This window comes from Aphanomyces astaci (assembly GCF_000520075.1).
Source record: "Aphanomyces astaci strain APO3 unplaced genomic scaffold supercont1.18, whole genome shotgun sequence".
NCBI classification, from domain to species: domain Eukaryota; phylum Oomycota; class Saprolegniomycetes; order Saprolegniales; family Verrucalvaceae; genus Aphanomyces; species Aphanomyces astaci.
This window is the reverse complement of record NW_009798281.1, coordinates 706,881-722,307: the sequence shown is the minus strand read 5'-3', so window position 1 is coordinate 722,307 and position 15,427 is coordinate 706,881. Positions and strand designations below refer to the sequence as shown.

The 15,427-nt window shown below is 51.4% G+C and overlaps 6 protein-coding genes across 8 annotated transcripts; 4 read left to right on the top strand and 2 right to left on the bottom strand.

Moving 5' to 3' along the window:
* The first annotated feature begins 51 nt into the window (after positions 1-51).
* H257_08367 lies at positions 52-4,492 on the top strand. Of its 2 annotated transcripts, XM_009834205.1 has the most exons (3): positions 52-2,400; positions 2,974-3,469; positions 4,107-4,492. In XM_009834205.1, exons 1-3 carry the CDS (start codon positions 109-111, stop codon positions 4,445-4,447), a joined length of 3,129 nt encoding a protein of 1,042 aa, XP_009832507.1. In that variant the 5' UTR covers positions 52-108; the 3' UTR covers positions 4,448-4,492. The 2 variants fall into 2 exon arrangements, with proteins under 2 accessions (XP_009832507.1, XP_009832508.1); XM_009834206.1 differs by lacking the exon at positions 4,107-4,492 and having other exon boundaries at positions 2,974-3,787.
* Positions 4,493-4,963: 471 nt separating this feature from the next.
* H257_08366 (hypothetical protein) lies at positions 4,964-6,028 on the top strand. The gene is made up of 2 exons (XM_009834204.1): positions 4,964-5,109; positions 5,184-6,028. The coding sequence occupies exons 1-2, from the start codon at positions 5,107-5,109 to the stop codon at positions 5,904-5,906; spliced, it is 726 nt and encodes a 241-aa protein (XP_009832506.1). The 5' UTR covers positions 4,964-5,106; the 3' UTR covers positions 5,907-6,028.
* Positions 6,029-6,283: 255 nt separating this feature from the next.
* Positions 6,284-7,251, top strand: H257_08365 (hypothetical protein). Its single transcript, XM_009834203.1, has 2 exons — positions 6,284-6,347; positions 6,424-7,251. Exons 1-2 carry the CDS (start codon positions 6,345-6,347, stop codon positions 7,162-7,164), a joined length of 744 nt encoding a protein of 247 aa, XP_009832505.1. The 5' UTR covers positions 6,284-6,344; the 3' UTR covers positions 7,165-7,251.
* A 455-nt stretch (positions 7,252-7,706) lies between these two features.
* Positions 7,707-11,157, bottom strand: H257_08364. Of its 2 annotated transcripts, XM_009834201.1 has the most exons (7): positions 10,768-11,157; positions 10,648-10,706; positions 10,165-10,600; positions 9,348-10,093; positions 8,731-8,858; positions 8,371-8,602; positions 7,707-8,261 (listed from the first exon to the last, which is right to left on the bottom strand). In XM_009834201.1, exons 1-7 carry the CDS (start codon positions 11,111-11,113, stop codon positions 7,890-7,892), a joined length of 2,319 nt encoding a protein of 772 aa, XP_009832503.1. In that variant the 5' UTR covers positions 11,114-11,157; the 3' UTR covers positions 7,707-7,889. The 2 variants fall into 2 exon arrangements, with proteins under 2 accessions (XP_009832503.1, XP_009832504.1); XM_009834202.1 differs by having other exon boundaries at positions 8,731-10,093.
* A 266-nt stretch (positions 11,158-11,423) lies between these two features.
* On the bottom strand, positions 11,424-12,567 carry H257_08363 (hypothetical protein). The gene has a single exon (XM_009834200.1). It carries the CDS (start codon positions 12,551-12,553, stop codon positions 11,588-11,590), a length of 966 nt encoding a protein of 321 aa, XP_009832502.1. The 5' UTR covers positions 12,554-12,567; the 3' UTR covers positions 11,424-11,587.
* A 411-nt stretch (positions 12,568-12,978) lies between these two features.
* Positions 12,979-15,097, top strand: H257_08362 (hypothetical protein). The gene is made up of 6 exons (XM_009834199.1): positions 12,979-13,279; positions 13,347-13,440; positions 13,494-13,733; positions 13,775-13,839; positions 13,906-14,095; positions 14,461-15,097. The coding sequence occupies exons 1-6, from the start codon at positions 13,037-13,039 to the stop codon at positions 14,976-14,978; spliced, it is 1,350 nt and encodes a 449-aa protein (XP_009832501.1). The 5' UTR covers positions 12,979-13,036; the 3' UTR covers positions 14,979-15,097.
* Positions 15,098-15,427: the final 330 nt, after the last annotated feature.

Below are 15,427 nucleotides of genomic sequence, written 5' to 3'. Positions count from 1 at the left end.
GGTTTTGAAGGAGTATCGAAAGAAAGAGGGTATTGGAATCAACCAATCAAGTTTGCCAACATTCGACCATTGGATCGTTCATCTCCACCGATTGATCCCACCAGCATCATGGACGACCTTGACCTCTTTGGTGCGTTCGACGATGCCAAGCAAACGTTGACCGACGTCGAGCAAGCCGCGCTGTCCAACAAGTCGACGACGTCCACCTCTGTAGCATCCACGTCTTCCAAGCGCAAGCCACCCACCACCTCCACATCCGACGACCAACCGCCGCCTCCTTCGAAACGCATCCAAGTGCAAGTTGTCCAACACGTCGACGCGTCGGCCAAAGACGAGATCGTCGTGGCCACGGGCACGCAGCAGAAGAACTTGATCTCGTTCAGTGCGTTGCCGCCCAACTACGAACGTCCCGCCCCACACAACCGCGCGCCGGCCAAGACGTACCCGTTCACGTTGGATCCGTTCCAACAGACCGCGGTGGACTTTATCGAAGCTGGCGAGAGCGTGCTCGTGAGCGCGCACACGTCGGCGGGGAAGACCGCCGTGGCCGAGTACGCGATCGCCAAGTCCCTGCGGGACAAGCAACGCGTGATCTACACGTCGCCGATCAAGGCGCTGTCCAATCAAAAGTACCGCGACCTCGAGCAAGAGTTTGGCGACGTGGGACTCATGACGGGAGACATCACGATCAACCCGACCGCGACATGCCTCATCATGACAACCGAGATTCTCCGCAGCATGCTCTACCGCGGGTCCGAGGTCATGCGCGAAGTCGCGTGGGTCATCTACGACGAAATCCACTACATGCGCGACAAGGAGCGCGGCGTCGTGTGGGAAGAGAGCATCATTCTGCTTCCCCACAAAGTGCGCTTTGTGTTTCTAAGTGCGACGATCCCCAACTCGAAAGAGTTTGCGGCGTGGATTGCGCACATCCACCACCAGCCGTGCCATGTCGTGTATACCGACTACCGGCCGACGCCGCTGCAGCATTATGTGTTTCCCGCGGGCGGCGATGGCCTGCATCTGGTCGTGGACGAGAAGGGAAAGTTCCGCGACGACAACTTTCAAAAGGCCATGGCCACGTTGAGTGCCGGCACAGCCACCGACACTAGCGGCGCGCCTAGCGGCAAAGGTGGCGGCAAAAAGTCGTCGTCTTCCAGCGGCGGCGGCAACAACCAAAAGAAAAAGGTTGGGTCGGATGTGTTTCGCATCGTCAAGCTCGTGATGGAACGCCAGTACGACCCCGTGATCATCTTTTCCTTTTCAAAGCGCGAGTGTGAAGCGTATGCGTTGCTCTTGTCCAAGCTGGACTTCAACACGGACGAGGAAAAGCACATGGTCGACCAAGTGTTTCGCAACGCGATTGACTCGTTGTCTGAAGACGACAAGTCGTTGCCGCAAGTAGACGCGATCCTGCCGCTGCTCCGCCGCGGGATTGGCATCCATCACGGCGGCCTGCTTCCAATTCTCAAAGAAGTCATCGAAATCATGTTTGGCGAAGGGTTGCTCAAGTGCTTATTCGCCACAGAAACGTTCTCGATGGGACTGAATATGCCGGCCAAGACGGTCGTGTTTACAAATTGCCGCAAGTTTGACGGCAACGACTTTCGATGGATCACGTCGGGCGAGTACATCCAAATGAGCGGCCGCGCGGGGCGGCGGTCCCTAGACGCACGAGGCATTGTGATTCAAATGCTCAGCGACAAGATGGAACCCCAAGTCGCCAAGGGCATCTTGTACGGCCAAGCCGATCCGTTGTTTTCGACGTTTCACCTGGGGTACAACATGCTGCTCAACCTGCTGCGGGTCGAAGACGCCAACCCCGAGTACATGATCAAGCAGTCGTTTCACCAGTTTCAAAACGAGCAGGCCGCGCCAGGGCTTGAAGATGCACTCGCCCGCGTCCAACAGGACAAGAGCACGCTCATCATCCCCGATGAACCCGCCGTCGCCGCCTTTTACTACCTTAGTAAAACCCTCGCCAAGCAGCATGACGACTGGCGCCGCATCCGCAACCAGCCCAAGTACCTTGTGGCGTTTTTAAACCCCGGCCGACTCGTCAAGGTGCACACCCCTCCAAGCGAAGACAAGGCGCAAGCGTGGGACTGGGGCGTGATTGTCAACTTTGAGTCGGGCTTGGCTACCAACCCCAACGCTGCGCAAGCGTCCGAAGCCGCCACCACCGTCCATGTCCTGCTGCTGTGTGCCGTCAACTCTGCCGCCACAGCCGACGCAGTACCGCCAGCCCCGGCGACCAAAGGCACATGGACGCACCCGAAGAGTGAGATGAAAGTGTGCCCGGTGCCGCTGGCGTTGATCGACCAGCTGTCGTCGCTCCGAGTGTACATTCCCAAGGATCTGCGCACCGCCGAAAGCCGCCTCGCCGTGGCCAAGTCGCTGGTACGTGTCGAGTACTTGTTGCTAGTGTACTTGTTGCTTGTGTGTGTGTATGTGTATGTCTACAACACAAGTACAGTATTCATCCTCAAATTCTTTTTAGTATGGTTTGTTTGTACTACGAGGGGTTCTATCCTTCTACCACTATATATATATATACATATATATATATATATATATATTGATATACGTCTATATATTGTCCTTTTACCCAATATTTGGACTTTTGTGCTGATTCTTTGCCCAATCTATCGATCGATTCTTTGTCCTGACTTTTGTATGTAAAGATCGTCCGGCGTCACACTAATTTCAGTCACACACTAATTCGGGGTTGAATGGTCGACGGGTGAATTTGATTGGCCAGTTGATTCGTGTTGTGGGTTTTGATTGGTCGATCTTTGATTGTCTGTTATTCTGCTCATTCAATTGAGCACCCAAACTCTCCAATTTCGAATCGACTAGGCAATATATATATATATATATATATATATATATATATATATATATATGGATGTATACGATTGCTCTTTCTCGACCAGTACTGACCCTATTGTGTGTTATTCGTGTCATTCGTAGGCCGAAGTGATGCGCCGGTTCCCCCAAGGCGTGCCGCTGCTCGACCCAGTCCAGGACATGAACATTGACGACCCTGCGTTTGAAAAGATCGTGCGCCAGATCGCCGACACGACCGAAGCAATCGCGGCGTCCCCGGAACTGTCGCACTCGTCGTCGTTTGCGCTGTACGTGCAAAAGATGGAGTGCGAAGCCAAGGAGCGCGAGCTGGAGCGCCAGATCAAGGACAGCCAGTCGCTCGTGCTCAAGGACGATCTGCGACGCCGTAAGCGCGTGCTGCGTCGGCTCGAGTTTGTGAACGGCGACAACGTGATCCAGCGCAAGGGCCGCACCGCGTGCGAAGTGAGCACGGCCGACGAGCTACTCGTCACGGAGCTCATCTTCAACGGCGCGTTCAACGACCTGAACGTCAAGGAGTGCGTGGCGCTGCTGTCGTGCCTGATCAACACGGAAAAGGTCAAGGAAGGTCAAAAGCCTCCCACCGCCGACACCCTCGAAGGTATACATCTCGTTATGTTATATATATATATTATATATACTACATATAACATAAAAATATAATATATATATATTATATATATATGGTGTGTGGCGCGGGCTGCTTGTTTTGTAATGATGATATGAATCATCGTTTTGATTGTTAATATTTTATTGAGAATTGTGTATTTTATTCGATTGATCATCATCTTTTGTATTGGATTGATCATTCTTTTTTTATATATTGTTAGATTGATCCTTGTGTTGTTGTTAGCTTGATCATCTTTTTTATTGTATTGAGCCTTGTTATTTATATTAATTATATGGATAATCCTTGTTGTTTATATTAATTATATGGATGATCCTTGTTATTTATATTAATTATATGGATGATCCTTGTTGTTTATATTAATTATATGGATGATCCTTGTTGTTTATATTATATTGATCCTTGTTTTGGATCCTTGGGTTGACACGTTGGATTGTGTTTACATGTCATGTCCAAGCCAAAACGACCAGTACTTACCTACCTACCCCGCTCCGATCTTGCCTGTGAACGCATTACATATATACATATATATATGGGGGCTTGAATTGGAAATGGAGATTGTGTCAACACATCGTCACATGTCGATGGCTGGACTGATGACTTTTTATAGGCCCGATCTTGAACATGCGCGACACGGCTCGCCGCGTGGCCAAGACGATGCAGGAAGCCAACATCACGATCGACGTCGAGGAATACGCGACGAGTTTCAACACCAACATGGTGGACGTGCTCATTGCGTGGTGCGAAGGCGCCAAGTTCAGCCAGATCTGCAAAATGACAGACATGTTTGAAGGGTCCATCATCCGGTTGATTCGGCGGCTGGAAGAATTGTTGCGGCAGCTCACGCTCGCGGCGCACAGCATTGGCAACGCCGAGCTCGAAAAAAAGTTTGAGCTCGGGGGCAAGCAGATCAAGCGAGACATTGTATTTGCTGCGTCGCTGTACTTGTAGAGAGCCTTTATATATTTAATATGAATGCAAACCGTCCACATACAGTAGAAGTACGAGGTAGTATGCACATGTATGTATTTAACCCTGTCACACATCACAGCACAGCACCATTCTTATCAACCCAAGTCTGACCTACTTACGTACCGGTTGTACATATTGTGGATTTTCCAGACCCCGTCGAATCGAATCGACGCTATTGGCTAATCCATTTTTGAGTGGGTTTGATTGGCTCGAATGGACAAGTATATTCAACCAATCAGAACTCTGGCGTGATTTACAGTATTGATTAGACAAACCAAGCGAATTTTGGAAGTTTATAGCGAATTCACAATACAAAGGCAGTATAACAATGCGTCGAAGAAGCAAACACATTCTGTCGTCGGGTGTTTCATATAAGGATTTGGTGGCTCACGGTGCCATAGCTCTTGTACACAGGGCTGGGAGCTCGGTGGTACAGTAACTACCGGTAGGCCGGCTGTGTTGGTGGAGGAATTCGAGTTTTGCAAGCGGACAACGAAAGCTATAAATACACCCCCGCCACCACGCGACACTCGAACGTTCATATAACTGGGTTGGATTGTCCTGGCGACCGAGGGGCCACAGATATATAACGTTAGCTGTAGACTACTACATACACCAGTGTCGTACCCATCATCGTCATGGTATGCATATATGTCGAGCCTGTAGTGTACAACGAATGTCATCGCACATGACAAGAAGGTGTGGTCGTGCGTAGGGAGCCGGTTGTTGTCGAGCGTCCGACCTGGTTCAGCCATTGGCCAAGAATGCCGCCGCCACGTGGAACTGTACCGACCCGACCAACATGTCGCCGTGTCCGTTTGTAAACGCGCTGGCAAACCACAACCTCCTGCCTCGCAGTGGCATCTCGAGTGACGACATCAAGGCCGCGCTTGCCACGATGGAATGCGACGCGACGATCCAGACAGTGTTCTCAGGCTCCACCGCCATGAAGGTCGGGTCCACCGTGCACGGCAAGCAGCAGTTGACCCTGGCGCAGCTAAGCTACCACAATAGCATTGAGCACGACGCGTCGCTCACTCGACAGGACGCCAACGTGGGCAGTCACGTGCAATTGGACATGGCGTTGCTCGGGCAGTTGCTCAGCATGTCCACCGACGGCGTGTACATCACAAAGACCCAACTCGCCAAGTACCGGGCGCTGCGGGAAGCCCACAGCCGGACGTACAACCCAGCGTTTACATTTGGGCCGCGCCAACAGTTCTTGGCATACGGCGAGGCGGCGCTGCTGGTGCTAGCATTGCGGGATTCCACAGGGCATGTTCGAGTCGACTGGCTACGGATGGTCCTCGAGCAAGAGAAGCTTCCGTTCGACCTGAAATGGAGGACGCGACCGATATGCATCGCGGATGTCCTCGGCCTCGCCGGGGAATTGCGCGGTGAAGCGTTCGAGTGGGGCGTGCTGGAGCAGTTCTACTGAAATATGCGGTGATGTACAGTACAATCAATACAGTAGTAGTAGGTAGGAAGTTGTAGGTTAACATTATTGTAGTAAGGTTGGGCACACGTTCATATGTGCATGCAATCAGTCGCATATTCGTGGTGATTGTGAGTTTGACCTGCTTGTGACGTGGCAGCATCACAACTCTCCCTGGGAAAAGCAGCTAATAACCACCTGCACAAATGAAACGACCAGTAACGGCCAGAACCTGCTAAATTTAATGTATTTCCCGTGGCCCCTGGCACGAGCACGCTAATGTTAATCCAAAAACCTTTGGCAAATCATGTCGCACTTAACGAGTGGCCTATTTGTGGTCAGTGCAACCGGTTTCAGAATGGCAACCATTTGGCGAAGAGCCGTCAGAAACCAATTCTTGGTCAACCCCACCCACCCACCACCCCTTCTTCTCGATACATCATGGTAAGCTACCTTGTAGACGCGACGCCAATGTGTCGGACCACCACCCATCATGTCACTCACATGTCTGTCCATATAGGGCTGCGCACATTCGACTCCTGGCGGCGCGGATCAATTCACGAATTGGACGGAGTCCGATGCCACCAACGTGTCGCCGTGTCCGTTTCTGAACGCATTTGCCAACCACGGCCTCCTCCCTCGCACGGGTATCACGGTGGACAACATCAAGAGCGCGCTCACGATCTTCCAAGTCGACGAAGCGTTGCAAAAGTTGTTTACGGGGTCGGCCATCACATCGTTGGGTTCAGTCGCCGCCGCCAAAGAAGAAGGCGCCGCGGATGATGCCGAAGCGCCCAAGACGCTGTCGTTGTCCAGCCTGGGCCAGCACAACGCGATGGAGCACGACGCGTCCTTGACCCGCCTTGACGCCGGACTCGGCGATTCCGTCAAGCTCGACTCGGCGCTGCTGGACCAACTGGTGGCGCTGTCCGCCGACGGCCAATACATCACCAAGGCGCACATCGGCCACTTCCGCGCCATCCGCGAAGAGCACAGCAAGGCCAATAATGACGCGTTTGTGTTTGATGCCAAGCAGCAGTTTCTCGCGTACGCCGAGGCGGCGCTCCTGCTCCTCGCCCTCCGCGATTCGACCGGCAACATCAAAGTGGACTGGCTCAAGCTCGTGTTTGAACAGGAAAAGCTGCCGCTCGAACTCGGGTGGGAAGTCCGCCCCATCACGGCGGACGAAGTGCTGGGGCTCGCGAGTGAATTGCGAGGCGGTGACCCGTTCGACAAGTCTGTGTTTGACCAGTTCAATTAGCTGCATGCTCCAACAAGGACTTCGAGCTGGCCACAACGACTGACTGGCCAGTATATAATACGTTAACAAGACATTGTTTAAGCACAATCTCGTTGTGGTATGTACTGTTTGCACGAGATCTTTAGTAGAGGCGCAAGCATTGCACGTGGTGACATGGACTCGCATGGTGATGCTGTAGCAGCCTACAATACCTTGACAGGAGAGGACTGAGTATCAAAACAGAGGCAAGGCGTAGATCCAACTACGTGATTCAAGTGGACGAGGGACAGACACACTGCGATGCCGACCTGTTTGTTTGTTGGCTCCTCGATTTCAGATTTCAGAATGATGGTTCAATGGTCAAAACGTTGGTTTTATTAGGGATTTAGTGTATCTTGAACCCCTTGCGCACATTTCCCCACGGATACGTTATCCGTATTCACCAGACTGTAAATCCTATTAAGCTTACTGTAATACGAAGTAGTACTGTAGTACTCCGTATTTATTAATACTTCAAAGTAATATATAATATGTCCAACATCACTGTCGCCGACCCACTCGCAAAGCCATCTTTATATATATATATTAATACTTCAATATTAATACTTCAAAGTAATAGTAATATATAATATATCCAACATCACTGTCGCCGACCCACTCGCAAAGCCATTTTTATATCCTATATATATGCAAGGGATATTTCTTCACATACTTCCGACAGTCGCAAGAGCCTCGCGCGTCGTCGTCTAGTTGGTGGGACGGGTGGCAATCCAATACAGCGAATTCGCGCGGGAATTGCCATCGTCAAACGATTTCAGCGTGGCCACTTCGGCCCACGCGGCCTTGGCGTCGACGATCGCATGGTCCAGGTACGTGTAGCCTTTCCAGATCTCATCCATGGGGGCCGCTGGTCGATGCAACGCCTTGGCCAAGATCGGGTACTCCCTCGTGACAAACGCGGCCGACACAAACAACTCGGTCACGGGCGTGAACGGCATCAAGTTGATCAAGTGCATATGCTCTACTTCTGGCCCAAACCACGTCGCATACGTGACCTTGGTGCTGCCAATCTGCCCCGTCATTTGGTTCTGGGCGTACACTGACCCGTAAATCGCATCCTACACACAGACCATCGTGGTCACATCCTCTGGTCAAAAACCTTCCATTCGACTTTGCCAACAAACAGCACAATGGCCACATCCCACAACAAACATGCAGCATGAGTACCGTGGTTTGCCAATACGTCGTCGCCGCCCGCATTTCCAACGTCATCAAGTGGCGCCCCATATGTTCCACCGCCGGCATGCTCAGCGCTTGGCCCAACAAATACACGCCATAGTACGCATTGATCGCTTCGGAGACGCTTTCTTGGGACTTGCCGCCATCCAACACGTACACGCCGCTAGCAAACGAGTGCCCGTCGAACCATGACATGTGCCGTGCCAACGGAAAGTAAGGACTACAAGACACACACATATCAAACACTTCCTACCCAAGGCATATATATATATATGATGCAAACAACCACGATGTGTCATTCGTCACCACAATATGGTCATTGGGTAGCATTTACTGTTAGATACGTACTCGTGGGGGCTGTTGTTGGCAATATCACGCACGATCGACATGAGCGCGGCGCGATGTCGCAGGACAAAGTCGGGACGGTACTTGGCCACCACCGCCGCGGCGTAGATAAAGTACCCGTAGTGGAAATGCTACACCAAAGCAATATACTATCTATAAGACCAAGATATTCTAACATGATACAACATATGGTTGAGTTTTTTCCACATTGCCAAATGTATCGACAGCATCAAATGTACCGAAGTTGGGCAGATACATGTTGTATTTAATTAGACAATCCGATTGCAGCAAAAAAAAAGAAGAAAAAAAGAATTAAAATGTTTAACCACCAGTTCAACCCTTTAACCCAAATAGTGTGTGACTGAAATTAGTGTAAATCTTGGACAATTTTTACAAAATTTGTTTGTACAAAAACTCGATCGACAGATTCGGCGCACAACTAAAATGAGTGGAATCCACATTAACTTTTTTAACCTCTAACAACATTCAGCGCAAAAAATCAATCCATGGACTTCGCAAAGCAGGATAAGAGTCCAACTGTTTGGTCCAACCGACAAAATCGACATGGAGAGATCATACACACACTCATATACAGCCATCTTAAAACACAATACACGTACGTGGTCGTTGTACCACCCGTTGCCGAAATCCGTCATCCAAAACACGCCGCGTAGGCCCTTGACCGAACATACGCCGCCCCAGACCGTGTCGTACACGAAAAAGTCAAAGTTCTTGCCCACAAACCACGGCAACAGCCAGTCTTCGAGCTGGTCGAGCAGCTTGGTCGTGCCTTGGTTGAGTTCGTCGGCGATGAGCACCAGCCGCGCCTGGCGGGCGATTTCTTTGCCGAAAAAGTACGGGTCCAGCGCTTGCGGCGTGAAGTTGGAGTCGTTTTTCAACGCGACCAACAGCGGCGCGATGGCGTCGGCGGCTATCGGATGCCGTGAGTTGAAGCCCACCTCTTGGAACGTATCGGCGAGCAGCCACGAGTTGCCCAGCACGAACGACATATTGCCCTTGATCGTGCGATGGCCAAACGGTCCCAGGAGAATACTGGGCGTGGAGGACGCGAACGGATCGCCAGAACTGGACGAGTGCATGACGGTGGTTGTTGACGACCGGTTGCGCGTGGCCGAAGGGACGAGGCTGTCCACGTGATGCGGGTGTGCCAGCATGAGCAACGACGCCGCCGCGATTGAGTCGGTGGTCGTCGCCACGGTCTTCCACGTAAACTCCATGATGCCCGTGGTCACGTTGGACGACAGGGACACTGCGGACGCGACGGGGACGATCGATGCATGTTGGCGCAGGTGCGCGGCGGTGCCGTCGGGACTGTTGCGAGGCACGATGGCAGCACGAACGATGCCTAGTGCGAAGGTTGTAATGTCATCCACAGGAGTAATATCGATTGTTGTGATGTTTCGAGAAAGGACATACCCGAGAACGTCTCGTCTTGGACAGCAAACGACGTCGAGTTAATGCTCACGGTGACATTTGTGGGGAAGAAAATCAGCCATTCCTGGGTTTTCTGGTGCTCGATTTGAGTGACGACCGTGAACGTCGAGCCGGCGACGGTCGTGGGGGTCTTGGAGATGGACGCGTTGTTGCACCAGAGGATGTTGAAGTACGTCGTCGTGATCATGGGTGCGCTCAGAGTATAGTTGATGGAGACATACGGGGATCCTCGCGCCAAGAGCACTGTGAACGTGGTTCCGTTCGACTCGTTTCGGTACTGGAGGTGCACCGTCAGAGGGTCGAATGCTACGACTTCGCGAGAAATGCTAGGCACGACTGTGCCGAAAGTGAGGTCGGCACTGAAATATTCCTCGATCTTGCTCGGCTCTTCCACACGTCGATCGTCACCGTACGACACCTATTTTATGCGTTATGATGGGCACACATTTTGTAAGAAGGACGGACCTGCATGACGTGGGGCCAACTGGCGATGGTATACGGAGAAAGGGTGACTTGTCCCGCTCCTGCGTAGCAAAATTGGATAATGGTGAATTAACCGTCACGGAAGGGTTGCATTGATCAAACCTGTGTTTTGCCCGTGAGAGTCGCTGATCAGCAGATTCGTCCACCATGCATTCGTGGGGATGGGTCGTTTCAACAAGTCTTCCGAGATCAAGTGTGGTCGAATGAGATTGGCCTCTTTCTCGAACGGTGGTTCCATCACGTCACTCGTCCACGGCGTGAGGGGGACGTCTGGGATGAACAGGTCGAGTGGCGTCTCATTTGTCCACCACCAGACGCCCACTGCACATGCCGCCAGGGCCGCAACGCCACCGAAGCACATGAGTTGACGGCGTTGGCGATCCCGGACTTTCCGCTTCTCAACGGTCGTCGGCAGCAGCGGCGTGGACTCCTCTTGTGTCGTTGCCATTGAGGATGGCCGTCTTCTTCAACACTGAACTGGGCTTGAAATCGAATCCACAAAACCAATTGTGTATCCGGATGGTGAATCCACATTTGCTTTAACCTTGATGTTTGTATGCTCTTTCGCGGGTTTTCGGGTCGTATATCCGGATTGACTGCCTTTCGAAAAGTTGAGGACATCTCGCTGTGCACGTTGGTGGATGTGGTTGAAGCGCATGACGTCGTCCAACGCTCCATTAGATCTACGAGACGCTGCGACCCCTTGCCGCATTGGGGCAAGCCCTGCGATGGCTGAGCATGCGATTCTCCGATATGTACTGTAGTAGCTTTGATCGTGTTGAACCGGTCATACTTTATCTCACTCTGACATGGCAACCCCACAACAAGAAACATGTGGTTGAACATTGGGGGCGAAGTTTATAAGACATTTCCATCCTCTCCGAATGGAAATGTACAGCAGCACTATCCATGCCTTCTTGCGTCACCGACCAACAGTAATCGCTGTGAGGAAGTACCGCCGTCGCGTGCGCACACGCGAAAACTTGGCGCGGGCTCGTGCCGCCACCATGACTGCCGATGATGCCGGACGCAAGAGGCCATGATAGCTGCGCAAGATGGGAAGAATGTCGTGGAGCTGGTGTTGCAGCGCATACAAAAGCGCCTTCTTTGAGCATCCTTCCGTGCGATGCGCATGGAGAAATCGGACGATGTCGAGATGACCGTTCCGCACAGCGCCGTCCATGGCGTACGTACTGCAGCCTTCGTGTCGTTGGGTGTGAAGGAATTGCACAATCTCCAAATGTCCATGGGACGCTGCAAAGTCCATCGCCACGGCGCTCGCACCTTCTGGTCGATTGTAGTGGAGAAATTTCACGATTTCGAAATGTCCATTACGTGCCGCGTAGTCCATGGCCCGGAACGACGTAGGTTGCTCTGGTCGAGCCGTATGCAGGAACTGGACAATCGCTAAATGCCCGGCTTCCGCCGCGCCGACCATCGCCCTGTCGCTGCAACCTTCTCCAGCGTGAACATGCAAAAACGTGAGCACCTGGAGATGGCCGTACGTGGCTGCCAAATCCATCGCTTTAGACGAGCATGGGATACCACGGAGATGGAATCTCTGCACGAGGTCAAAGTGGCCGTGGCGCGCGGCACAGGCCATCAAATCGGACGTGATCAAGTCCCGCCGATAGCAGAGCAATAGACGCTCCACGCAGCTAACGTCATGCCGAGCGACGGCCGCATGCAGAATGTATCGCTTGTCTGCGAGCGAGGAGATGACAAGGTCCGCTGGTTGGAGCGTTGCCGGCATCGACAAGGATGAAGGGCGCAAGAGAAGCTGCTTCCACGCCGCATACTGGGGAAGCAGTTCGACGAAGATTCCATCTTGGTATGCCGTGATGGTGCACAGCAAGTAAGCGTTCACGAGCACTTGCAAGGATGCCATAACGTTGTGACCACTAAGAAAATGTAAATGTGCCTTGTGGTGCTTGGAAGATCCGACGACGGTTCACACTTCGTTATCCGGCAGGTTCGATAAATATCCGGACTTGAGATCTTATTAGGTTACAACATTCAAAATACTTGGACATTTTCAAGAAACAGTTATCGAGGTATTTCAACGTTTTGAGATCACAACGAACCTGTTAGCTCGAGTTTGGTGTGAATATATACCAGTCTTGTGTTGTATACATTCATGATGGCTCGAGATGGCTGGCGGAAGCTTGACACTGTGATTGTTTGAAATCAAATACTTCATAACTAACGTTAAACGTATATATTTTGACCCAGGCGTATATCTGAAATAGTTGTATGTCCGGAAATATCCGGATCGCTGGTGGGTTTCAGCAATCCTGAAAACTGAAACGGTCACGAAATTGTCGGGTTAATATATCGGCGGCGCAGTTTTAAATAGCAACGGACGGCGGCAATGCACCGACGACCTGTGAAGGGTGGGACTGGATGGGACTGTAAGGCCGAAGGCGCTAAGGCGGCAGGGCTGTACTACGAGATTGCCAACGTGGGCAAGGTCTTGGAAGCGTCCAAGAAGCGCATCACCTGGCGCATCAAAATGGTTGAAGGCAAGGAATACGAGATCTCCCTCACCCACTCCATCGCAAGCGGCAAAAAGGTGCTGCGTATCGACGGCATTGTAACCCATCAAACGTCCACGGTACATACACCCTCTCCTATATGTGTACACGGGATGGTCCTTGCCTAACGTGGTGTGCGACTTGTAGTTTGCATTGGGTGACTGGGACCATTGTTTCAACCTTGGAAGTCATGTCATCCACTGCATCATCAAGCCGAGCGTCGAACTGAACGATAGCTACGGTACGTCATATCCATCCCATGTTGGAAAACGCCGAATCCCATGTGCGTGGCAGACTTGATCGTCGATGGCATTTCGTTTCGACGATTGCCCGAAGACGCTATCAAAGCCAAGGTGGAACCTGTCGTCGTTCGCGGCAAGAAGGCCCTTAGTCGCGAGCCCTCTACGACGGACTTGGCCAGCCGGACGGACTCGGCGTCGGGGCCTTGGGAGTGCTCTGCTTGTACACTGATCAACGACAAACCACTCGCTCCCATTTGTGAAGCCTGTGGAACTGCAAAGCCCAAGTTTTCAGGTGCTTGTATGTATCCAGGATGTGGCTAATTCTTGGCTTAGTTGTTCGCCAGCAGTCGACCAAGGCCCAGCCGTCCGCTGACAACGTGGCGATCCAAAAACCAGTGGTACAAGATGTACACACTCGAGTACAGTAACCCATCGTACACGACTAATAATGTTGTCGGGCGTAGGCGCGAAGTCACTCGACCGATTTGTCGAGCGACGAAGCAGTGTTCAACCCGTTCGGAACCCCTTCTGCGCCGTCCGATTCGTCGTGGGTCGCGTTCGACAAACCAGAAGTGTCGCACCGCCAGCCATCGACACATCATACCGACCCGTTTGCGCCGTCTCCTACGGCGTTTCAAACGCAGCCATCGTCTGGTACATACGCTGTCGACCTTTCAGCCAAAATGTGGCTTTGTGTGTTGATTTGCCCAATCCGTCGATCGATTGTTTGTCCTATATTTTGTATCCATCAGTGTATGAAACAATTGTCGAGATTTTTCACACTAATATAAGTCACACACTAATTCGATGTGGAATGGTTGAAGAGTGTTTTTGATTGGCCACATGATTCGTGCTCGGGGTTTTGATTAATTCCATCATCTTGCATGGTTGAAGAGTGTTTTTGATTGGCCACTTGATTCGTGTTCTGGGTTTTGATTGGTCGACCTATTCCCCCAATCCAATTTTGAATCGAATTTACAATATCTTTTCATAATATAGTCTTGTCACACTGTATCTAGATAACATTGCGTCCATGTTGCACGGCCTCGACTTCAACTACTCTCCCCCTCCACCCCCTCCCCCTCCTTCCCTTTCTGCCCCCTTGGCCCCCGTCGTGGACCCCCCGGCCGATCCACTGTGGGGAGCCCCAATCATCGACCTCAACTTGAACCCCGAAGTCAAGCTCACGCCCATGAAAAGCACAAAAAGCTTGCAATCCATGGAACAAGCCCGATTGGCAACCACAGGATCTTCGACCAAACAGCTCCAGCTGCCGCAGCCCGTGTACCCTCCTCCGACCTACCAGCCTCCGTTTCAAGCCAACCCCGGGTTTCAGTCGTTCACTCCTCCCCAGCACATCGTGCCCCCGCCAATGCCCAACCAATATGCCACGTACGGCGCGCCACCTCTCAATGGAGGAGTCCAGCCCCGCGTTCCCCAGCAACAATTCATGGCCAACATGACCAATGTACCCCCTCCAAAGGTGGGCGGACAGCAGCGGCCCACTCTGTCGGATCCGTTTGCGACGCTATCGTAGGTTTTGTACGACCAAAGACACGGATCGAGTGGTTTCGACTTAGGAGAGAACGACAAACACGTAATCAATCGTCCAAATATATTACGAGTATTAGTATAATATACTTCGAAGTACTACAGTATATATATACTCTTGATGGGCGTAAAATAATTTAAATTGTTGTTTAGCGAATAATCTTTCTGTATATATATTTTTTTGGTGGTCGTTCATTTCTTGTATATTTTTTTAATAAATTTTTGTATTATTCAAAAGTTTTTTTTCGAGCTAACGTTATGGCTATACTACAGTAGTATTGGGTAAGCCAGTACTGTATGTATTGCAATGTCAAGCTTGGTTAACATGATATAAATTAACGTTAACGTTATATGATGCTCGTCACCTATAAACTACCAACTTTTCACAAAATTTTCTGACTTCTATTTCATATTCAGTACTCAAAATTTCAGCAA